General features: G+C 37.5%; 1 protein-coding gene across 4 annotated transcripts in view; it reads right to left on the bottom strand.

Annotated features, from left to right (window-relative positions):
- Positions 1–6,840: 6,840 nt before the first annotated feature.
- Positions 6,841–25,330, bottom strand: part of ACSL3 (acyl-CoA synthetase long chain family member 3) — a 55,136-nt gene continuing 36,646 nt past the window's right edge. For all 4 annotated transcript variants that reach the window (XM_060767891.2, XM_060767890.2, XM_060767892.2 and 1 more), the window contains 10 exons: positions 25,009–25,165; positions 23,754–23,877; positions 23,427–23,498; positions 21,081–21,220; positions 20,481–20,653; positions 20,208–20,282; positions 15,725–15,916; positions 15,327–15,441; positions 12,775–12,932; positions 6,841–11,979 (listed from right to left, as the gene is read on the bottom strand). In XM_060767891.2, the coding sequence (XP_060623874.1) occupies positions 11,816–11,979; positions 12,775–12,932; positions 15,327–15,441; positions 15,725–15,916; positions 20,208–20,282; positions 20,481–20,653; positions 21,081–21,220; positions 23,427–23,498; positions 23,754–23,877; positions 25,009–25,165 (1,370 nt within the window). In that variant the 3' untranslated portion in view covers positions 6,841–11,815. The remainder of the gene's footprint in view (positions 11,980–12,774; positions 12,933–15,326; positions 15,442–15,724; positions 15,917–20,207; positions 20,283–20,480; positions 20,654–21,080; positions 21,221–23,426; positions 23,499–23,753; positions 23,878–25,008; positions 25,166–25,330) is intronic.

Genomic DNA, 25,330 nt, shown 5'->3' with positions numbered 1-25,330 from the left:
AACACATTAACTGCATCACTGAATTATTATTAAATTCTGTTTAAAAGGATGTTGAAACATTATGTTTACTACTCTGGGAAATCTTTATCAACATTGTGACTTCACAATGATTTCTTTATTGATCACTTCCTCTAATAAAACACTACTTCTCCCTCCCTCCCATTAGCGCTCTCTGGGAAATCTGATTTTACGTTAGATACAGCAAGAATTTTGTTGTCTCATCTACCCAGCATCAGCTAGATATTGAAAAGGGTCTTTCCTGTGGCAGCTGGTCTGTGTTTTTGGAGCAACAGCTGGTATTTCTGCTCAAAACTACAAGGTTTTTTTTTTTTAGTTCCAGCAATGACAGTTGATATCATCATGGAAAACAATTTTGGCAAGCCTAATATGCTGAAGAGAACAGCTTGAGAAGGTCCATCCAGATGATAAGACACAGGGGTTTTTCATATAGTTCATCTGGAGAGCACATGACTTGGTGAGATGTCAAGTAGTCGAAAGGACACTTAGAAACATCTATTGGTGTCATTCTCCTTGATTCCCAGTTCTGTATTGCAAATGGCTCAAATATGCAAAGAAATATGAGACTTTCTACTGTACAAAATGTTTGTTATTTCTACTAGCCAAGTGAAAAAACCCAACTGCTTAAGTTTGTGGCTACAAAGAAGGAATAAATACTCTAGAATTCTCATAGGAAGCTATAACAAGGAGGAAACTGACATTAATTGTTTCAAGATACGCAGTCTATGATTGGACACAGATTTTTTTAAAGGCCTAGATTTTGTTGCAGAAGCACTTAATGCTGACTTCCACATGCATAAGTCTGTTCTAGCCACCTTGAGTCCTCTCCAGGGTGAGAAAGGCAGGGTATAAATACCATAAATAAATTAATAACAGGCAGCCATCATGTCTTGCCAGCTACTCTGTAGACTGAAGAAAGAAGAAAGGAAGGAAAGCCCAAGCATAGCAATATACGCAAAAACCTAGAAAAATTATTATTATGTTTGTTTATTTATATCCCACTTTTTCTTTCCATAAGGAGACTCAAAGTGATTAACAAAAACAAGCATTACAATACATTACAATACAATTTTAAATACACACATATTAAAACAATATTAAATATCATTAGTATTAAAAAAACTATTCAGATTAAATCCATACGACATTAAAAGAAAAACCATAGAAGCCCCTGACATGATCTTAAAACCTTTCTACTTTAAAAGTCTGCCTGAATAAAAACGTTTTAACCTGCTGTGTGAAGGACAGCTGGGAGGGTGCCCTGGGCTTTCCTGGGCAGTTCCAGAGTCAAGGGGCATCCACCAAGAAGGTGCTTTCTCTCGTTCCCACCAACCGTGCTTGAGATGGATGTGGGTCCGAGAGAACCTCTCTTGAAGATATCAGGGCCCGGACACGTTCATACAAGTGGTTGCGGTCAGCCAAAAAGACAAAAGATCTTGGGGATAATTGCCCATCTGTGTGTTCAATCAACTGGCTATTCTTAATCTCATTACCTGCATACCTTGAGGCTGAAACATGCTGGCACTTCTTGTAGTCTTTTACTTTTGTTTTTATCCAACATGTATTTTAAGCAGTTTTTACTGTTTGCAAATTTTATCCATTTGTATGTTCAATCAACTGGATGTTCTTAATTTCATTACCTGTATAACTTATATGGTACAGTATAATAAGGGTCTTTGGACCATAATAAAAATGTTGTTGTTCTTGAGTCAACTGCATGCCATCCTTGTTCTACTGGTTCATGTTACTTGTCACACTATAGCTCTAATTTCCAATATTCACAAATAGAGCTTAGCTCACCTCTTGTTTTTGAATGTGCTATGGCAAAAAGAGGAGGAGGAAGCAGAGGAGGAGAAGAAAGGGAGATATGTTGGATCACACAATACACGTAACCATGAAGAAAAATTTTAGGAATACTTGAATATCATCAAGGCAATGAACTTCTGCTTTATATGTTGGTTTTTAATGACTATGTTTTAAATCGGCAATTATTTTCTTGATTTTTTAATTAGATTTTACTTTTTTTTTTTAGCCATGATTGTTGTAATTGTTCACTGCATTGAGTACCTGACTGAAGAAAGGTAAGTTAGAAATGGTAATGGTGGTGATGATGGCAGCCAGAATTCAGGATCAAACATATGGATGAGTAACCTGAAATTTCACACATGTATGTATATATGTATGCATGTATAGCAGATTTGTATTCATGGATCTATATTATTTTTTTGAATTATTACCATCTGGCAGATGGCACAGGGTGACAAAGTCCACAATGAAACTGAGGCAAACAGACTGAGGGACAGCTTTTATCCTAGAGTTGTAACTATATTGAACGCCATAGCTTCACATTGATGTGGCATTGTGGGCTGTGTGGTGGTGGTGTGTGTATGTGGAGGGATGGATGTGTTGTGTGTTGGGGAAAGCAATTAATTTCATTGTACAATATGGAATGACAATAAAGCTATTCTATTCTGTTCTGTTCTATTCTATGTAGTAACAAATGTAGTGCTACTGTCACATGCACTACTGTCCCTCACAACCTGCTTCACTGGACATTAGTAGGCAGAGAAGAGGAGGTCCATTCTTCAGGCCATTTGGGTATGGGCAGATGATAATTTCACCTCTCCTATCAGCCAGTTAACAATCAAAAGAAGGACCCTTGTTGCATTTTCTTTGTGCAGCCCAGATGGCAAGCAGGAAGTGGATGGAATTGTCATCTGCTCTGTCTCCCCATGCAGCCAATGCCCAGTAGTTTGGGAGAACTGGAGCAGGAGACACTACTTAGTTGTATTAATCTTAAGTTATATTGCTGAAATCAAGAAAAAAAAAGATATTGGGAGACCGTGCAATGGATACTGATCCAGAGGGATTAAACACTCTGTACAGTTCTTGTACAGAACAAATTCCTGGGCTCTGGATTCTTTAAGACTAAGAACACCAAGCTCTGGTTAATGGATCTTGGTGTTCTAGCTAAATGAAAACAAAACCCAAGAAGCCTTGAAGTCTTCCCACCCCTGCTTAGATGACCTGGTCTTTGCAAGTAGGGCTGGGAAAGACTCTTGCCCCAAACTCTGGAGAGTTACTATCCATCTGTGTAGAAACAGTGAGCTAGAGAAATTATTTTCTGACTTTCTTCAAGACAGCTTCCCACATTATCAGATATTTATTTAATATGCTTTGTATCTTACTTTCAAATATGTACTAGCACTTCTGGTGATTTCCTTGAACACTGTGGGAGTTCTAGTGTTTTGTTGTGCCTTATCAAATACCACATACTATAAATTTGAGTAATTTAGAAATAGAACTGCATTTATTAGCATATAAATAGGTGAACAGCATTATTGCTTTAATTGCCTTTGAGAAATACATAGCGTAATAAGGACTTTGGAGCTTTCTGAATCTAGAAAGTGCTTAAATCCACATCAAAATGCAGAACATTTCATTACAAAATACACAAACAAAAGTCCTGAGCCTACAAGTAATGATTCCAATGGAATTCTGATCAGCCCATAATAATTATGTCGTAGCTTTTCTCCTAGTTCTCCAAAGCAACATCACAAAGATTGTGTCTTGTTAATTGTCCAGTTCTGAAATACCTGAAAATCCAATCCAAAAGACATCATTCTTCCAATGCCCATCTGAATCCCTTTAGCTATACATGAGCTAAAAAATTAATCCAGGAGGAATTTTTGTGCACCGCTACACTGTGGATCAATCCAAAGCTTTAATGACATCTTCATTTTTTCTGTTTTTTCCTAATATCCTAGCCATCCCCTGTCACGCGTTGCTTTGGCCCAGTCTATATATATGTTTTGTGGGTGTATATGTGTGTGTGTATATATATATTTGTGTATATGTGTGTTTGCATTTATATGTGTGTGTGTGGCTTTGTGCATGCATTGTAACGTATTTTTTGTTTTTGGCTTTTTAAGTCTCTTCTGCTGTGTTTTTCAGTGTTTTTATGAGTGATGGTCACTCATTGCCCTGATAGGTGTATTGTGTCCAAATTTGGTGTCAATTTGTCCAGTGGTTTTTGAGTTACATTAATCCAACAAACGAACAGAGCATTTATATATATATATATATATAGAGAGAGAGAGAGAGAGAGAGAGAGATTATAGGCTCTAGGCAACACTATGCAGCGATTGGTCCACAGATATAAAGCAGATTTTTAAAGTTTAAATGGAACTATTATACACTAATATAGGAGCATAATGCATACTATGGTGTCGTGATTAATAATTGCTCTTTTTCCAATAAAGAAGCAACAAAAAGAAGCAACAATGGAGCTAGACAATTAGGGTAAAGGAAACAATGAACATTAAGATCCTTTTCATTCCACAGAGTTGGAATTATTGTTCATAACTTCCAACCAATTCTTCAGACTTCTGTGTTGTTGGTATCTAGATTGCCCATTTATAAAATAGTTTGGACTGAATTTGGTATTTAGTCTTAAAATTTCTATCCCATACATTTTTGTGTAAGCTTGGGACCAAAGAGCAAATGTAGAATTCCTTAACAAAACATTTCTCATTTAGGTCATGTAACAACTCACTTAGTCTGACACAGACTTCCAAACTTTTGTTGCATTCAAATTGTGTTTTCTTCACATTAGAACCAACCCAGTCAAGATTGGATACATTTTCTAGTGATCATATTTTTGGAATATTGCTTTACCTTTACTTTTTAGCCTTGATGGATCAGCAAAGCTAAGAATAGTAAACGTGGGTGCTTGTTATATAAAGATACTATAAAGGTAATTAGAATGGTTAGAGAAATTTGGAAAGTAAATACATGATGAATGGTATTAAAATTAAACTTAATGAAGCACACAATAAACAGAGCAGCATAATGCCTATGTGGGCATATTCCTCTGATCTCCTAAACAGTTTTGTATCTTCTACACCATAGTTTCTCAAACTGATCCTCCAGGTGTTTTGGCCTTCAGCTTCCACAATTCCTAACAGTTGGAGTTTGAGAAACACTGCTCTGCACGAACAAAAGAAGAAGTTGTGTAGGTAGATCTTCCTTGATGCTCTAGGATGCCAAACATGTCCAAAGTGATGGCATCAAGACCTTCGCTACCCCAAAAGTTACAGTTCAAACAGCAAGCCACTGCACACAGGAACTTTTTTTGGGCTTGTTTTATAGAGAGTTAAGATTGGGGGGGGGGGGGCAACAGATGAAAACAATTAAATCTGTAAACCATTGAGAGTGTGGGGGTGCCTATGTCAGATTACATCAGGGTCCTTTAAGGAACTTTGGACATGTGCCGACATTTCAGCAGGAATGGTAGGAGAAAGAGGAAAAACTACTAAAACACATATTGTGTAAGCTTCTAATCATTATGGTCAGGAGTTGGATGGTTTGATTAAAGTTCTATGGCTAACTAAAGGAGAAATAGTTTTGTTCCCGAAGAACTTCAAAGCAAAGCGACATCTACTTGCCATTGTTCTCTTCCACCAACACATAGTTATGGAAAAATGGTGTAGATGTGGGACAGACACGCATAACATCTGGTGACTATCAGAGTCAGGGATGATTACCATAAACAAATATTTCTATCATCTCAAACATACTATACTTTCTAAGAAAGCAGGCGTTGCCTAGTCTGAGGTTGAATGCTGTTACGTAGTATAGCTCAGCCTGTTGTTTTCCGTGCTGTTTGTATGTGCCTTCAAGTCGTTCCTGATTTACAGCAACTCAAGGCATACTTATGGAGTTTTCTGGTGCTGAGAATGTGTGACTTGTCCAAGGTCACCCAGTGGGTTCCATGACCAAGTGGGGAACCAAACCCTAGTCTCCAAAGTTGTAGTTCAATGATGAAATCACATCATGCTGGCTCATGTTGTGTTCCTTAGAACTTTTAAAAAACACAGCAATCCTGCACAATGACAACACCCAAGCTTCTCTCTGTTTCAGATTGAGGAAAGATGGAAGAAAGAAAACAGGCACCATCAAAATGGAAAAGAACCTTCCAAATAAGAGCAGTGTTGTTGAATCATCTGGTTTGCATCAGTATTGGCATTTAGAGAACAAGACTCCAAATTGATTCCACATCAAACAGTACACCCTTCTGTTTCTTGCCTATTTTGAAAGGCTAGAGCGGGGGCGGGGAATAAACTATACGGACTGAGTGCAGAATAACATGTTTTGAATTCTGACCTGTAAAGTTGCTCTGAGAATTGTACTGGGGATACATAACTAAATATCCATGGCCTGCAGTGTGACATACAGTAGGCCATGCACTCTGGCCTAAGAGGTATGACAACCTTACATGTTATTTGGTTGGATGAACCATAAGATCTGAGAATTTAAGGCTAAATATGCCGAGCTTATTTTCTTTGTTATGTGCCTTCAAATCGACTCTGACATGTGATGACCCTATCATAGGGTTTTCTTGGCAAGATTTGTTATTGTATTCTCTGAATCTAACATACAAAGACTGGTATTTCGGGTAAATCTTTTTTCCAAATCTTTTATAATATATTGATTTTAGTCTCTTCTTAAGAACCTGCCGGCAATTTTGCAGGCACAAGAAAAACCTAACTTCCTAAAGGACTTGGAAACTCACACAATTTTTTTTCAGACTGGGCTGCAGCAAGACTTCTTCCATATTCAAACTCCCGCCACCTACAGAAGCTGACTCGCTTTCAAAAAGTTCTCAATCTCATACATTATTTGGCTATAAGCCCAGTTCCAAAGAAGACTTCATTTATTTTGGATGCAATCCTTAGACTCAGGCCCTCTTACAAAGAAAGAGGACTATAGTTAAGGATCTTAATTAAAGGAGTGAAAAACTAAAATCACACATGAAACATATTAACTTGTGAAACTCAATTTTAATTTTATTGTTTGAAGTGTAAATGTCCAATTACAAATAAATAATTCATACAATATAACTCAGTTATGATAGACACATTTTCAGGCAGTTCAAAACAACAACCAAGATCAATGAATTTACATTAAATAACCAATTACTATAACAAACAACTGGTTATCCAGTTACTTTTTCAGCATGGTCTAATATGTTTATAACCTTTTAAAAAGTTCCCTCCTTTTGCCAGTTTAGAAGACAACAGACACATACAAGTTTCTTACAAGCCCAGAAGAATACACACATTACATATAATTAAAAATATATATTTTTAAAAATCAAGTGGGTGAAGTGGAAGTCTAAAGCAGGAAGAAAAAACCCAAGCTTGTGCAGTTTGCAGCAAACAGTTATTTTCTATGGATTTCCTATTCTGATGAATTTGCTACATAAGATCTTAAGCTTTAACAGGACAAAACCTTTATATTTCAACTCCAGGTATTTTTGTATCTTTGTTTAAAAGGGGAAACCCACAGTACATTTATAGGCTTCCTCTTGAATAATAATTGCACACTGCTTTTAATTTCAGCAAAATATTTTACTGCTAAAAAAACAGCTTCCCCTTGAGGTAAATATATGCATTCTCTGTAAACTGCAACAGCAGCAGGAAGAGTATTTAACATGTTTCCTGATATAAAAGGTACAATCACTGCTGCTGTATGCCTTCTGATGGCATTTGTATGGCGCTCCCTCACAAGTCTTGGTAAAAGGAATGAAAAGTTGGACAGAAGGGGCATAATCAATCTCTTTTAAAGCCATTTACACACACAAACACACATACACGCCCACACATTTCTTTCTCTTTCCTGCAGAATGCATGTAATAGCCGAGGTCAAATATGTTTTAGGTTCAAATCCAGAACTGTTATACAGTGTGAAAAATGAGACATATCTTCAAACTTTGGTGCCCTTAAGAATATATTTACCAAGCGTTGTTACTGAAGAGAACTATTATCAATCCCCTTCTCGTATTCACTGTCATCACAGGGGCCATGCTCTTCTGTACAGCATTTGTGTTGCTACACATCCTGCCTACGTTGTGTGCAACTGGACAATAGGATCTACATGACAGCCCCCTCTCCCCACTACACTAATGCAATTATTGGCCGCATATCACAGCAGAATGGAGATGGACCATGGTGGAGGACTTTGCCATGGCAACCTGGGGTTATCAAAGGGGTCATAAATTCATTCATTGAAAAAAAAATCAGTCTTTCAAAACATGGACAAACAAATGAATGGTCCCACGTGTGCTAATGACCTAGAGTGAGGATTCTTAGCTCTTGGTCCACCAGATGTTTTGAGCTTCAACTTTCAGAATCCTTGACATAAATGTCAGCTTTGAGAGATGAAGTTCATAACATCTGGAAGACTAAAAGTTGATAGTCTTAAGGTTCAGTGAATTGACAGCAAGTATGTATGGCTATGTTTTCTAAAATTAAGAAGAACCAGAGGAACAGCAGGCTGGAGAACAGCTGAATATTTTCTCCTACAACCATTTTCTAATGCAAAAATGCCCTGTGGCTTTTCAAAAGAACATTTTTTTCTAGCTATACAGAAAGGGAAGAAGGGCAGCAGTAAAAAAAAAAAAAACTAGAGCTCTTCCCTTTGCCACTTAGTAATGATTGAAGCTTCCTATGGCTATCTTTCATTCAAAAACATTTAAGAGGCTGTTACACACATCTGCCATATAATGTATACTTTATTCAATTTTTGGGAACTTCATTCAATAACAAGCCTTTAAATGTTTAGCAACTACAAAAGAAAAAGAAGATGTTCTGGGACTAGTTGTTGAAAAAGAGCCTATTTATGATTTCTTCTATTTTCTGGTTCCCAACAGAGAAGCCAACATAGCATACAGCCACAGGGATCAGACAACATTCTCAGCAGAAACAAAGAGAACACTGCAAGAAAGTCCTGCACTTTGATTTTGGTTATCAAAGTCTGTTTATGGCCCAGAGTCCTTTCACTTTGGTTCTCTGCTTTACTTAGTATCTGAACCTAAAAAACCAAAGAACCCACAAACATGAAAGCCATGCATGGAAATTTAAAAAGAGAGAGAGAGGGAATCCATGTAACAGTAAGTGAGGCCACTTGGTTCCTTTACTGTGTACAAAAAAAAATCTGTTGAATACAATTTCTTCTAATGGATATTGCTCCATGCTGCTTAGAAGACTAATTGTGAGGATATTCAAAGATATACTTCTTTGATGAAAAACTCCAGCATCATCAGTGACAAGGGCTGAATCAGTAAGTCCAAACATCAGAAGTTATAGTTATGTATCATGTCACGAATTCAGTTCCCAGGGGGGAAAAACCAATTGTACAATAATTTTACACAATATAGGAATTTGTTACACATGAAATCCAGACATTCAAGAAACAAATGTTCTTCATATGAATTCTTACTTCTAAAAAAATGCCAGTTTTAATTATATTCAAAGTAATGTTTAGAGGGAAATCCACAAACTAATTATCAATTTGATTGGATGAATCTTGTTCCTCTTAAAATTTAAACAGTTCATGTAATCAAATTAATTCCACTGTGCAATAATAACATTCTCAAAAGGTGAAACCCAATGCAAAGACTAGCATTATGGGAATACAACAGTATCTTCATCTGATGAGTCAATTTCTTTCAACCATGAATGAATAAACTATTTCACATTTCCCCATGTGATGCATCAATAAATGCACATTTTAATAACACCTTTTCTACTTATGATGTAATCGTCAAGTTTTTCCTCAAATTAAAGCTATTAATTCAAGTACAGAGCATGCACAATCAAGCGATAGTTAAGCATTTGTGTTTTTCATGAGACAGAAATAAATTAAACATATTATAGTCCAAATGTTTTCAATTGGGAGACACTGGAAATTACTAGGATTCAAATACTTCTAGTTGGTATCCATAGTCTTTCTAGTGACCATTACCTAGTCATATATTTAAAATCCACAATTTCTGTAATTTTATAGGTAAGTTTGCAAAGACTTTCAGATTAAAGCCTTTATGAAACATACGTTTTATTTTCCTCACATTGCCTAAAGCAATTATTTTTATCTTACTGCAACAGATAACCAAAGGTTCCCCTGGCCAAACAAGGTTAGTCCTTCCCCAAAACCTTCAGCACATCATCATTATGTAGCTCTCATATGCTCAAACAACTGGGATTGCACTCTCTTCAACATCAGGAGGAAGCTGAGCATGTCCCTCGCCTGCAGGTTTTTCCCTGCTCTCTACAGTTTTCCAGACCACCTATTACAACTGTCACATGTGTCTATCTGTGTGAACCAGGAGAATTTGCAAAAGTAATTTTTGGACCATAGCTCTCAGAACAACCAGCAAGTCTTCTACCCATGCTAGTAGGTGAATTCTACAGGCTGTAGTTCAGTAAGACTAACATTTCTGAGATCTTTACCAGAGCAAAGCAATTAAAACCAAAAGCTTCACAGTAACATGACTAAGAGCCTACATAACAGTTCTCATTTTCAAATTCAAGAGTTTGGGACAACAATAAAGTAGCAAACAAACAAAGTGACTCAGATCAGGATCTCAAGTGCAGTTAACATGGAAGCTTATTTTATAAAAAAATCATCCGAGGTGTAGTTTTGCTAACTCTCCTTATGAACAAAATTTCAACAACTGGGTAATTAAAAGCAATCATTTCTATCACCATTCACAACAGTGAGGAAAGTAAGAGTGTACAAATTGTCATCAGTACAATTACTGTTCTTCAAATACTCAAACAACCATCAACTTATCTCATACAAGACCATGCCCCACTCCAAAAGAGGCGCACATAAGAATGCATAGTCTCATGTTGGTGGGGCTTATGCAGGAAACGGCCATACAAATTGTGTTCTTAAAACGTTTGGGTTTTAGCTTGCTTTGGAGGGGGTTGAAACTGTTGATTGACATTCACACTCACATGCTCACACATATATACCTACATAAAGAGAAGAAACCTGAATGGTGAAGCTGACAAAATCAACACAAGTAGAAGTCCGATTTTAGAAATGGACACTGCCAATCAGAAAGTAATTCATTTAAAACTGAGTTCTCACTAGTTTCAGCAATTCGGTTTCCTTAAAAAAAATGGCCACAATACATTTTGAAAAGTGAATTACCTCTGTTAGACAGATTATTCACAAGTATAACTTTTGCTGTGTTAGAGCATACTTTGCCTGATTAAAGCCTTAATACTGCTTATCGTGCAGGTATGCTCCCATATATACAGTGCCTTTCCATGCCCATTTTTTTCCTTTATTCAGATAAAAATAAAATATATATGTAGGAGGAAATTGTCAGGCACATACTCCAGCTGTTATTTTATAAGTCAGAATGTCAGACTATTTCTTTTGCAATTTTATACAAAACAATTGCACAGCAACAAATAATCTGGTCTTCTGGCAACAATGATTTTCACCTGTAAGTCATTTCATTGTACATAATTTCACATTGATACTTCTTTAATATTTAAATACATATGTAAAAAAAGCCCCCCAACTAATCATTTCTTTTATAGCCAAGTTTTCCCTCTATGAAGCCAAACTTCAAAAAGTTACAAACAGAATATTATACAGGATTTATAAATCAGGTTTAAAAACTTGAGGCTTTAAAATCATGTTTGCCCAAAAGGACATTTAGGAAAACCCACACACTGTCAAAACAGCAGAGGAAACTGAGTGGGAAAAGAAGACAGACACAAGAGTTTTCTGTCTCAATATTTTTACTTATTCTGCCAGTTAAAGATGTTGATATTATCAGAAATAACAGCATAATCTGAAAATGTGTAAAGATGTTTTCATGTTGGTCCCAAGTGATGAGACATATGATTCAAGTATTTCCTATTTGATCTGAGCTCACCGTATCAAAGTGGTGTCAAAAAAAAAAAGGAAGAAAGGACAGAAGGGAGATGCGAGTTTATTTTACTTTTGTTCCATACATTCGATTAATGTCTTCCTGGTAGTATGTAGTCAGCTCTTTACGTTTTAATTTGAAGGCATCTGTCACCAAGCCCGTCTCTGGGGTCCAAGGTTCAGGGCTCAAACGAATTTTGAGTGGGATTTCAAATTTCTCAAGATTAGCTGCAACAGAAGAAAGAAAAATATGACTTGCAGATTTAAAAAATTCAGACAGATGGAAAATACTGGACATATTCCCCCAAAATGATGGATAAAACATCTGGGACTATTAAACACAGTGGGGGAAAAGACACAATCAAGAATACATATTCTATAAAGATTTTAAAACTGAAATGGAATGAGTAAGCATTATTCCTCCCTGTTAAACAGTAATACCTCTTTAGGTCTTGGAAAGTGATTGGCAGTAAAATTCAAGACAACCAATGAAAGCACTTTCCCCACACAATACCTTATTATTGTATGGAATCCACAATTTGAAAAAAAAATCACCTTCTGAACCACATTCACAGAAACTACTACAAGATACAATAATGTGGTTAACTGAAATTCTTTTGAGGGTGAATTCATGGCAGATGGTCATATCAGTGAGTAGCAATCATGATGATGCTACAAAACATTTAGTTTGAAAGATAACATTGCCTGGGAAACAACAGTAGGGGAGGGCTGTTATTTCGATGCTTTGGTTTCTATGCTTCCCGGAAGCATCCAGTTGGCTAGTGGGGAAGACAGGATACTAGAATAGATTAACCTTTGGTCTGATCAAGCAGGGCACCTCTTATGCACTTAGGAATTGTTTCAAAAGCGTCCTACCCCCTTGTGGTAACCAAAACAAAACCAGCATCTCAAGGAGATATTTCAGTTTGTCAAGTTTTGATCTGCTCTTTTACCATTCATTTTCATGAAATCAATGCAGTATGTGGGGAGAAAATATATAAATAACTTTCCTTGCTTGCTTACCTACGATACCAGCCTCAGCCAAAAGCTTTTGGACTTCTTTCTCCATTTCTGCACTGTTACATATCTCTTCTATGCTTCCTTTGAATCCTTTCTTTCGTGCTAACTCTTTAAGTTCTTTATGATTTGGCACAATAAATCCAATGACGTAAGACTGGAAACTTAAAAAGAAAGATGCATATGCACAACTTCATGATAAAACGTATATATCTATTCAGTTTTCCATATTCCATAACAACATTTTACTGTACATTTCATCGTGTTCTTTCTGAACTTTTCAACTAAATATCATGGCACACACATTAGTTTTGCCAAATGATTGCCAGTGAAGTCAAGCAGCCCCAAGTCAAGCTCACTCTAACTGGTAAGTGCTGTATGATTTCAGCCTCTTCCTCTGTTCAATGAAACCTCTTTTTTTAACCACTATTTATTTATTTATCGTGTCAGGCAACCGAACAGTTGTATTACATTTTTTACAGAACAAACAAACAAACAAAAGGCACAGAGTTTGCAAGCTTGGTAGTTGATTAAATGTCCTTTGACCAGTATCTGGCCACTTGGAGTGCCACTGCCATGGGATTATAGCTGTGGGGTTATGGGAACCAAAGTTCAATATATTAGGGAATGGAGCAGCAGGTTAGAGAAGAATTGTATGGTTTAGCCTTACAAGGCCAAAATGTTGGAAATTCCGTCTCATATAAAAAGGCCTCAGTGAAAACAAATAAGTTCCCTGTTCAAAGGTATTGTCTTGCTCCTTGATCAGTTTTGTTTAAGTCTTACAGTGTTATTGGAGGATGAGTTAATCACTCTTTTTACAATACACATAATATTTAACAACCAAACCCAAACTCCCTATTTCTTTGATTTGCTCACAATTCTTTCTTTAAAGGAGGGAAGGGACATGGCATGAGCCGGGGGTTTCAGACTACTCCAGCCCTCCCTAACTGGTGGCTCAGTTGTGGGAGGGAAAGCATTAAATTCCATGTGACAGTGTTACCAATAGTGACAGATACTATGTTCCATGTTGAGGGTTTTTATTGGAGTTCTATCATTCAATTAATAAGCTTGTGAGATTCCAATAACTTCCCTTTAGAATTTACAATTAGCTTTAAGAAACACCAGTACTAAGTTCAATTCCTGGCAATATGTAGGATTCGGGGGATTTTTTTTCTACTGTCAGGCCCTGCAGAATCTGTCCTTATTTGGGAGGACAATATGCTAGCTTTTAGCTAAAAACAGAGATGTCCTAAAATGCACAGTGTTACTCGGAGACAGAGAAAATCAACCTGAGTCTCAAGATTCTCAGTGGAAAATCTTCCTTCAGTCTCACCACCATCACTGAGAGAGGGCAAGGAGAAAGCCTTTTGGGTGGAGGCTTCCAGGCTATGGAATCCACAACTTGAAAAAAAATCACATTCTGAACCACATTCACGGAAACTACTACAAGATACAATAATGTGGTTAGCTGAAATTCTTTTGAGGGTGTATTCATGGCAGATAGGCACATCTATGGAATGAATTCATGGCAGATAGCCATATCAATGAGTAGCAGTCATGATGACGCTACAAACATCTATGGGTATTCTAGGATGGCTACTGTTCTGTTCTTTTACCAGTAGGAAATGACATTTTATTTCAAAAGGCATTTGATGATTAATGGTTTGTGCAGAAGAGCCTTTCTTCTGGGGGCAGAGGTGGGATTGCTGTATCCTTTTTTGCTAAGGTTTTCAATGATTTTACAATTTTTATTAATTTGTTCAGTTGCTTCCAATTCTTTGTGACCTCAAGGACCAGCCCATGCCAGAACTCCCTGTCAGCCGTGGCTACCTCCAGTTCCTTCAAAGTCAAGCGAGCCACTTCAAGGATATCATCCATCCATCTTACCCCTGGTCTGCCCCTCTTTCTTTTTCCTTCTGTTAATGGTATTTTGATATAACTAGCTAAATTGTGTTTGAGCTTTTTAACATTAGGTTTTAGGCTTATCTTGTGTCAACTTTGTTGTAAACCACCCTGAATGCCAGGGAAAGGGAGAGGGAGATTCCTTTGTGAATTGCGAGTACGATACAGCTCTTGGAAAAACTAAGCTAGAACTGTAGTGGAGGAACTAACTTTTCTAAATTTGAGAACTATTCTAGCACAAGCAAAACCATTATTTGCCAGAATACAGTATTCCCTTGCTATTTCATGGTTCGCTTTTCACGGACTCGCTGTTTTGTGCGTTTTTGCCTCCTGGCAATGATGGAGTGTGGAAGGGGGTTTCACCCTCCCCCTCGGGAGAGAGGCAGCCAATCATAAAAAAGAGAGAGGGGAGATACAAAGCAGTATATGAATCACGGCGTTACAGCCCCTTCCCTATAGATAGCACACAAAAAAAATGCACGGTGCCTTTAAATCTCTCCTCATTTCTGCCTCACCCTTGGAATGTAATATATATATATATAGAGAGAGAGAGAGAGAGATCGTCTCTACTTTGTGGATTTTAACTTTTCGTGGGTGGTCCTGGAACATAACAGCCGCGATAAATGAAGGAACACTGTACACACTGGTCATCTTACCTGCTTGCATATACACAGATATTATCCACCAATGGAAGATTCTTCAAAGCTGCTTCAACTTTACCAAGAGAAACATATTCTCCTGCTTGAAGCTTCACAAGATCCTTCTTGCGATCTGTAAAATTAATGTTTTCAGTTAAAAGATATACAGGATCAGACTAACAGAATTCTGTGTTTATTTTGATTTTATAACAGCTTCATTTTTAAGCAAGCAGAATGTTTTGGGACTTTAGCCAGGCATGGCTTGAAAATATAAGAATTAACTGCACACATACAGAATATACATATGCAATACATAAACACATTCAAGTGAAGAGGAAAAGTCTCCGAATCCACTGGAGTGAAAGAGTACTATGCCAATAGAAAATTTCAAGTAAAGTGCTACACAAGAAACCCACCAATAATTTTTAGACATCCATCTGAGTGGAATTCTCCAATGTCTCCAGTGAAAAGCCATCTCTGTCCATTCTCATCTATCATGAAATCGTTTTGTGTTCGTTCATCATTTTTGTAGTAACCCATTGTTATATTTTGGCCTCCAATAACAATCTCACCTCTAGGATATGGTTTATCTGTGTTAAAGTATCCACCTAGAATAGAAATTTTGGGGTTAATAAGTACTTTGAAAATACAGAATAACCATTTTCAATATATATTATGCTATTTTTGAATGCATATTTGAAAATATACACTAATACTTGCTGAGTCACAATGTCTAATGCACTGAGGAAGCAAACAGGGAGCTTTGTTAATTGGGAATTCTGCATACAAACAAGAAAGCATACCATGCAAATAACTCTCACAGCTACATCTTTGTACAGAGCATGTCTCATTCTTATAGCACCCACATTATCAGGTAGGTGAGGACCACTCCCAAGCAACATGGAAAATACTGCATTATGTACTATTTGATGGTGCAAAAGGAATTCATTTTGCCTTACATGATGATACTTCGCACTGGTTTGTGCAGTGGGACTGGAAGCCATTCTTGGCCAAAAAAGGATTTGAACTTGAGTCTTCCACATCTAAATGCAATACTATCTACTGTATTACACAGAACACAGGGTACCAGCTCCACTTAACCAAAGTTTCTACATTTATCTCATTAACAGTGACTCACAGACTTTCCATTATGAGGCCCAAATGTAAACAAGGGGGAGAAATGGTAAATATAGTTTGTTCCGAACTTTGATAAATTTTTGGTGATATTCTGGTTTTTAAGCAGAAGAAATTTTTGTTTTTCCTTTGGTTAATATTTGTTTTAACTAGCACACTTGAGAGTGTAGATCTTTTTTTTTAAAGCAACAGTATACAGTGGATAGAAAAATAATTCAAACAATAATTCAAACTCAAAATAGAACAGATATGAACACACTTTGCAGCCTAACGTCTTCTCCTGCACGTTTTTTCTTTTTTTACAGGAGACAGATGATACATTTTAAACAAGTGATTCAAAGAAGTAAAGTTAGAGAACAAAATCTAGCAATTTCTTTCTAATATGAATATTGGACTACGACTGTGGAGGCTAGAGTTCAATTCCCTGCTCAGTCAGGGAAACCCACTGGGTGCTTCTCTGAGTCAGAAAACCCGGTGATAGGTCGCCTTGAGGAAACAACTAGAAGGCACACCACCACCACCACCACAAAAACAACAACAATGTATTCTTATTACTCATGAACCACAAATACATTCTGTTGACAACTTTTATGTTTTCTCAATATTAGCAACTTATCTTTTTAGCAAACATTGGAAATGACATGTTTGGTAATGACATTATGTGTGAATACATTACATTTTGGACAGCAATGTTTTGGATAATGAAGACACAAACACTGAGAATATTGTTAAGAAGTGTTTGTTTTAGTGCTAATTTATTACAATTAAAACATGGCTTTTTAGGGGTCATTTGGAATTATGTATAGCATTTGTATTAAGTGTTTTTTTTAATGAAATTAATTAGTCATCAGTGTAACTAAAAAAAAAATCAGTAGAATTCTTCTACCACACAATTTTTTCCTGCCAATGTTATTTCATATTTATCTCATTTTTCCTGAGGGATCAGGGTTGACCACAGTGAATTTCATTTAACATGTTGCTACAAGCTTTGTCTTGGTTTCAGGCCATCATTGCTTATTTCTCTTTCTGAAATCATGTAGTATGTGTTGAGACTTCAAGGGAAAAGAAATGCCTTTTCTCACTTTTTGCCAAGGAAATATTTGAGGGGGGGGGGGGTCAAAACAGCAATGGCTCCCACTTTTATTTAAGATTACTACTGGCCATATGGGGCAAGATTGGTGGAAGCACTGAAGAATCAGCATATAATTTGTAAGAAAGGACAAAATGACAGAATCCCCCTTTCATTCTAGCACTTTGAAATAAAAACATTATTTACCTAACACACTGGGATGTTGGTGTATATAGAGAGGCAAACAAGTGGCATTTACTCTATGAAAGTTAGATTTGTTACTTTTTTAATGAGCAGCACTAAAGATTATTTGGAAACAACTTAGTCTGCCAAGTCTATAAATCCAGGTCATGCTATTCTACCACAGAATTTACTGCAGTGTTTTACTCCCATATTCAGATCCATATCTTATAATTTCTCAGAGAGACAGAAAAGGAAGGTGCCAACTTAGAAAACATAAGAAAAAGGGAGAGGTGATTACTGAAGAGCAAATTTTATAGGCAATTTCAAAGGGCTTACAATTTATTGGAATGGGCATTATCATTACAGACACTGTGTTGAGCTTTGATGGGGGAAAGCCTTCTGTGTAACTAAAAAGCAGAAATGTAACATGTACGATTCTCCCCATCTCAGCATCTCAAGGCTGGGAAAAGAAGTCACCTGTTAAAGGTATACTGATCATACAGCCACCACAGCTGCAGGAATTACTTGCTTATTTTCTGTTGTTATGAAGTGGGATACAAATGCTTCAAACTAGCACAACTAGCTGGAAGGTGAAAGTTGCACACATGCATAGTCCACACAAAAACTAAAAGGCAACGTTTCAAATACTTTCAACATCTCAATTTGATGGATTTGGACTGTTGTGAGGCATTCCAAAGCAGAGGCCCTTCTGGTGTGTGTCACCCTTATGTATATTTATTTTAACTCGCAGTGCTGCTTATTCCTTTGTTTTTTCAAAATGCAATCTAAGGAGTTAGGAAGGGGTACACTGCCCACACATGAGTTCTTGGTGTAAGCCAGGGCAGGTAGAAAAGTCAGTAGCTCCTACTTGGCCCAAGATTCCTTCCCTTCCCCATCCAAGTTCTTTCTAATGCAGTGCAAAGACATTTTGTGACAGGGAGTTAGTCCTGATGACTAGGCATACGTCATAAGGAAAGAAGTAAGGTTATCTCTACTGCTAACAAAAAATTTCCAATCAAAACAATTTGCAAAATATTTTGTCAACAAATTTGAAGCAAGAGGCTTTTTTGTTTGTTTGAAAAATAGGGAATTTCCACTCTAGTTCCTTCATAGCCTACTTCCAGGATTTCTTCATCTCAGCTAAAATAATCATGAACTTCATGTACTTATTTCTTCAATGTATGTTAATCAGACTATTTTAGATCCACTACTCTCATTCTCTGCTGGATAACAAAACAGTCTAAGGAGAAGATGATATGTGTCACTGGAGGTTGGGATCCACAAGACTTTGCAAAAAAAGAAGACATTTAGGGAGAAGGGAAAAATGAGAATGGCCTATAGCATTTGTCTTTCATAGTTAACTCCCTCATGCACAAACACCAATCCCCTCCTTTTGCCATCCATGAGTAAAACATTTTTCTGCCTGTGGGATTCTGGGGAAATAATCTCCCACAATGCTTTAAGTTCTGACTACTTTCAATCACTTAGCACCTGGAAAATTACACTGGGGCAAGAGGAAGGATTCACACATGCTGTAACATGACCCCAATTCGGTTTTAACAATTCTTTACTGGTTTTAAGACTAAAATAACAGAAGAAAATGAAAGGCTTAGTGTAGTCCTCAGAGAAACTTTATGAAATAACAAAGCAAATTTCTACCACTACACACAATCAATCTTGGAAAACGTGTTAAAGATTTCCTGGAGCATATTCACATTGAAATAATAAAACCAAACATGTAGAAACTTGCTCTAAAAGAATTACACTATGTAACACAATTTTTGTTCCTGGGTTATAAATGTCATTTCCTAATTGCTTCTATTGTAAAAACATGGGAAAAGTTTATTAAATGGCAAAAACTTTGTTTTTGCAGGACATTCTGCAGCTCATTTTGCTATAGTTTTTCAATGAATATCACATAGAGCAGGGGTCCTCAAACTAAGGCCCGAGGGCCAAATACAGCCCTCCAAGGTAATTTACCCGGCCCTCACTCAGGGTTGACCTAAGTCTGAAATGACTTGAAAGCACACAACAACAACAACAACAACAACAGCAACAACAACAACAACCCTATCTCATCAGCCAAAAGCAGAACCACACTTCCCATAAAATACTAATAAGTTTATATTTGTTAAAATTGTTCTTCATTTTAATTACTGTATTGTTTGTTTAGTGTTTTTTGCACTACAAATAAGATATGTGCAGTGTGCATAGGAATTCATTCCTGTTTTTTTCAAATTATAATCCGGCCCTCCAACAGTTTAAGGGACTGTGACCTGGCCCTCTTTTAAAAAGTTTGAGGACCCCTGACATAGAGTCTCAACCAATTCAACATAGTTTGTGGCAGCCACAAAAATGAGGTTTCAGGAGTATAACAACTACTTTCAAAGTAAGTAAATTAAACAATTAAACAAGAAATAACATTTTCAAACCAGGAAGCAGAAAAAAATGCAATTTTTGTTACATAGTTTACCACATTCCCTGGGAAGTTTCATGGCAAAAAGACTTCTTACCTTCTTTCCAGTTCACTAGTTTGATCTCACAGCAAACTAAGGGTGCTCCCACTCTGCCTGTTGTATAATCCCAAACTGAAATTTAGAAAAAGAAGACAACATTACAGACTGAAAGGAGTACCTCTCAGCCAGTTCTACTATTGTTACTCTACATAGTTTGAGATCAAACATGTTTTGAGTAATTCTGGAGTGAAATAATATCAATGTGTCATATATAATCACATTATATCCCTGTGTCATGGCTGATATTCCATCTCCATGCACCTCACTAACCTTCTGTTATTGTTCCAGCCCCAGAGGATTCTGTTAAGCCATAGCCCTGTCCCACAGGGCAACAAAAACAGATGTTCATAAATCTCTGAGTAGCTGCAGAAAGTGGAGCTCCTCCACATAGCAAAACCCGAATCTTCCCACCTAGCAGCATCCGGACTTTTCGGAAAACAAGACTAGAAAGATTTTTAAAAAAGATAAAGATAAAAACTGTTATGTAGATCATCTACACTAGCAGGTATATCATAAAAGCTGCATTTTACTTTCTCAAATAGCCTCTCTACATCTATGCATGTTTACTCAGACAAATAAAGCCAATGGCCCAAGAGGAATTGCTTACAAGAGTGCATGTCACAGCCAAAGACTGGAATATTATAGCACATCTAACTTTTACTTTTCAACTTTATAGCTAGCACTAGCTTCCAAAAACAATTTCCTGTTTAACAAATCTTGAGGACAGCATGTTTTCCCTCCATTCAAAACATCATTTCAATACATATGCTGCTTAACCCTGACTTTTACTTTTTTTTTTCTACACATTTCTGACGCAATCTCTTTACTCCAGGTTTGGGGCCACAGGCGAGTGGGTGTCCTTTTCCTTACCTGTCACACAATGGAGTAGAGTAGCCTTTTGAAATCTGATCCATCTTGTAATTGTAAGCTAATATAAACAGATTCCTTTGGAAACTGGACATTTCATTAACCCGATTCATGACATTTTTGTAGATTCGATCCATGATTTCCTGGTTATAGAAATGGATTAAACACATCAACCCAGCATAAATAACTCTGAACCCAATTTTATTCCCTGCAAATATATATATATATAAACTACTGTATTGTTTGGTTTTACATGACAACCTATCCCCTAGCTGCTGTGACCTCTCTCACTCATACACACTTCTCTGTCTGTCTATCTATCTATCTATCTATCTATCTATCTATCTAAATGCTCTGTTCGTTTTTAGTGACATCATAGTGATAGGGACTTAAAACCCCCCAAAACCTAGAATACAATACAGCGCATATTCCCCAACAACTTGCCTGGCCCTGCCCCCTCCTGTGGGAGGGAAAACAAACCAAACAGCTGTCCCACCTCTCTTGAGAAGAGACTGCAGAGGAGACCATCTGTAGGGAGGACTTTGATGGTGTCTTCCTTCACAGAAAAAGGAGGTTGGACTGGATGGCCTCCCCTGGGCCCGCTTGGCAGTGGAGAAACTCCCAAGTGGCAGGAAAGAAGGATGTGGAGTCTGTCTGTCTGTCTGCCGAAAATAAGGTAAACCTCTCCAGGGTCAAAAGGGTGAAGCCTCTGAGGTGAGTGCAGCCTCCTCCGCCTTGGTGGTGGTGACCACAGGTAGAGCCTGGAGGCAGCAGGGCCCGGGCCTTCTTCCCTAGACAGCAGCAATGCCGCCTCTGCCCTTTCTGCCTCCTTCCTTGCATTTCCTCTCCCTCAGCTGGCGGAGGGAGGATGGCGATGGCACCGCCTCTTTATTGGAGCAGGCACGGAGTAGAGGGCAGGGTGCCAGTGAGTGTGAAGGCCACTCCCCTTCTCCCATCCTGGAGGAAGCCTGGAGTTAAGGCGGAGGCAGGAGAGGTTTGATCTACACCAGGCCGGGGCAAGTTGGTAGTTCAGAAACCCTGGAGGGCCCAAGTATGCCCCTGCATGGTCTACACCATGAAATTATTCCATAGCATTGAGCCATGGCAGTTAAAGGGGCTCTATAGGCCATCCAGCCCAACCACTTTTTCCAGTAAAAGAAGACACCATCAAACCCTCCCGACAGACGGCAATCCAGATGGAAAGGAACCCCGAAGGCCATCCCGTCCAACCTCATTTTTCAGTGAAGGAAGACACCATCATCGCCTACCCAACAGATGATCAACCAGTTGGAAGAGAGCCGCAAAGGCCATCCAGTCCAACCCCCTTTGGCCTTAAAGGTGTATGTGTGTCTGTCTATCTGACCATCCATCCATCTACCATTCTATCTACCCTTGTATCCATGTTCTATCCATCTACCTTCTTTTCCATCTATCTATCAAAATATTGAGAAAAGTAATAGAATACTGTTTTATAAAAATACATATTTATGCCCAATATTTAAGCTCAAACTATTTCCATATTGCAATGTGTGCCATTTGAGGGGGCGGGGGATCTTACTGATTAAAAGTTAGGTAGGTTTTTCCCTGAGATTAAGTCCAGTCATGTCCGATTCTGGGGGTTGGTGCTCATCTCCATTTCTAAGCAGAAGAGCCACCTTTGTCTGTAGACACCTCCAAGGTCATGTGGCCGGCATGACTGCATGGAGTGCCACTACCTTCCCACCAGAGCAGTACCTATTGATCTTCTCACATTTGCATGTTTTCGAACTGCTAGATTGATAGAAGCTGGGGCTAATAGTGGGAACTCGTCCCACTCTCCGGATTTGAACCAGTGACCTTTTGGTCGGCAAGTTCAGCAGCTCAGCGGTTAACCCACTGCACCACCGGGCGTTCCACTATTAAAAGTTACAAAGATTAAATTTCCTTCTTTTCTATCTTGACAAACACTATACCATTCTTAGTCTAGCTAGCCAATATTGTATAAATAGTAAATTAATAGGTAGCATGAAACAAAGATGTTCATTAAAAAAATTGAAGTTATTTTATGTAAATGTGTTATAATAAATACACTCAACATTTTTTCATGATGAACAAGGAGCCACAGTGGAAAGGAAATCCACTTTCTGTGAACTTCTATCCACTCTATCGTGCACAGGATTCACAATATATTTTTCATGCTGTATTTTAGGCAAAAATCTAATAAAATATAGAATACATAAAACATAGTCTATACAATGGTCAATCTCTGGTGTGCTTTCTATTTATATATGAGACAATATTGTAGTGTTACTAACAAATTGCTGTGTTTTCATATAAATTTGAAGAAATTCATATTTTAAATATGCTTACCGGCACAGCTGCCATTAAAGTTGGCTTTAGTACAGAAACATCACCTTTGCTTCCTTTCTTTATTTTAGAGGACTAAAAAAAGCAAATACAGTATTAGGTTAGCAAAACAAAAAAGAAAAGCTCTTGTTTGCATACACAGGAGGGAAATATTGTTTCACCATGACACTTGGTGACAAAGTAGCATGTGCAAATTATGTCAAAAATACCAAAACTCTTAAAGAATTTCAAAACATAAATGTTTGACTTTACATTTAAATGTATTATAGGCATTTTTTAAAAATGCACCATTTACCGTTTTAATCTAGTTTATGAGGAAAATAATCTCACCTGATCACTTAGAGTCTGTGGTGATGAGTAACCAATGCGGCATCCATGGGACAAACAAACAAGTTCGGCACTTAATTCCAGAACATGAGCAAGAGGTAAGTAGCCGATGTAAACATCCTTATCTCTGTAAAAGGAACAATGATGTGCTTTGTCTCATATGGTATCAATGCACTGCCAGGTTTGGAGCATCATGATCCTGCCCCAACAACTTTGTAATTATGTCATATTACTATAGCTTAAAAAACACTGGTGCTACATATTGATGGTTTCCAGTTTTGAAGTCATCTGTAGAACTGGGTGTCTCTTCCCCCAATTTTCCTTGTCTCTATAGCAGTCTCCATGCTTGTAAATGATATTATGGATTCTACTGGCACCTTTACCACAGAGGTTGAGATCAAGTGACATTCAGGCAACATGTGGCCTTCAAGGACATTTTTGTAGCCCATAGATTCCACACCTTGTTTTGCAGAAAATCCAATTTTCCCTTTAAAACCAGTTTTTTAAAAACTTGAAATGATTGTTTTTCTTTGTATTTCAACTAGAGGGGCTACTGAAACTTCTCAAGTATCCTGAGCACAGAAAGGGGGCTCCCAGCACTCCCTTCCCAAGCTAACATTGAGAACAAAACAAGTTTTTCTTCAATCTCAGAACATTTTGCCTGTATCAAGGGATAATACAATAATTTAAAATAAAATCATTTAAAAGCATGTCCATCCCTCACTCCTACGCCATGATTTCAGGATCTCAGCTATTGTCTTTCTAGAGAATGGTGGCTCGGGCAAATTAAATCAGAGAAACTGTAACTTTACAGCATTCTTTCCAGGGTTGCAAAAGAACTACATAATCTAACTGTACAAAATTTACTAATCTAAACAAGTGCTACTGAAAGTAGATTGATGCCAGACTATAAGCCATCAACTCCTGGGATGTCCAGGAAAGGAAGAAAAAACCTTGAAATCTATATATATATATGGTACTGGCCTCTGGAAGATTGGTTTAAAACAACATAACATCAAATATCTTAAGATTTAAAAAACACTAGACTATATGTTAATCCTATTTATTCACACGTTAAGTCTACTTACAGAGGAGAGCTGAACAGCCCATTTCCTGTTATATACTAAAAACTTGGTAAAGGTAAACTCACAACCCTCCCAAGTTGATCTCTCTAGTAATACTAAAAGAAACAATATTTTAACGATTCTAGCAATGTACAGAAATGTGCACACTATTCAAGAGTGCATTTGATACTTACCCCAAATTAGGTATCCTTTCAGCCATCCCGGTTATACCAGAAATAAGGTTGCAATGTGAGATCATAACACCTTTTGGAACTCCTGTAGAACCACTGGTATACATAATTACAGCAATGTCTGATGGTAATGCTTTCAACTTCTGTTTGTTGATAGATACTTTAAAAAAGAGACATAAAGGCAATTAAACAGAAATCCAAGTTGTGAGACGATTACTCTATTATTCAAGAAGGAAACAGCTTCTTGTGGAGAATGGAAGCTGAGTTGGACACCTTTTTCTTGGTTTCTGCCCTCCTTCATCCTCTTTTAGAGCTTCTTTCCCAT

Source organism: Anolis sagrei, chromosome 3 (genome assembly GCF_037176765.1).
Source record: "Anolis sagrei isolate rAnoSag1 chromosome 3, rAnoSag1.mat, whole genome shotgun sequence".
In the NCBI taxonomy this organism is placed as follows: Eukaryota; Metazoa; Chordata; class Lepidosauria; order Squamata; family Dactyloidae; genus Anolis; species Anolis sagrei.
Note: the sequence above shows the minus strand (reverse complement) of the source record. Positions and strands in the feature narration are given on the sequence as shown.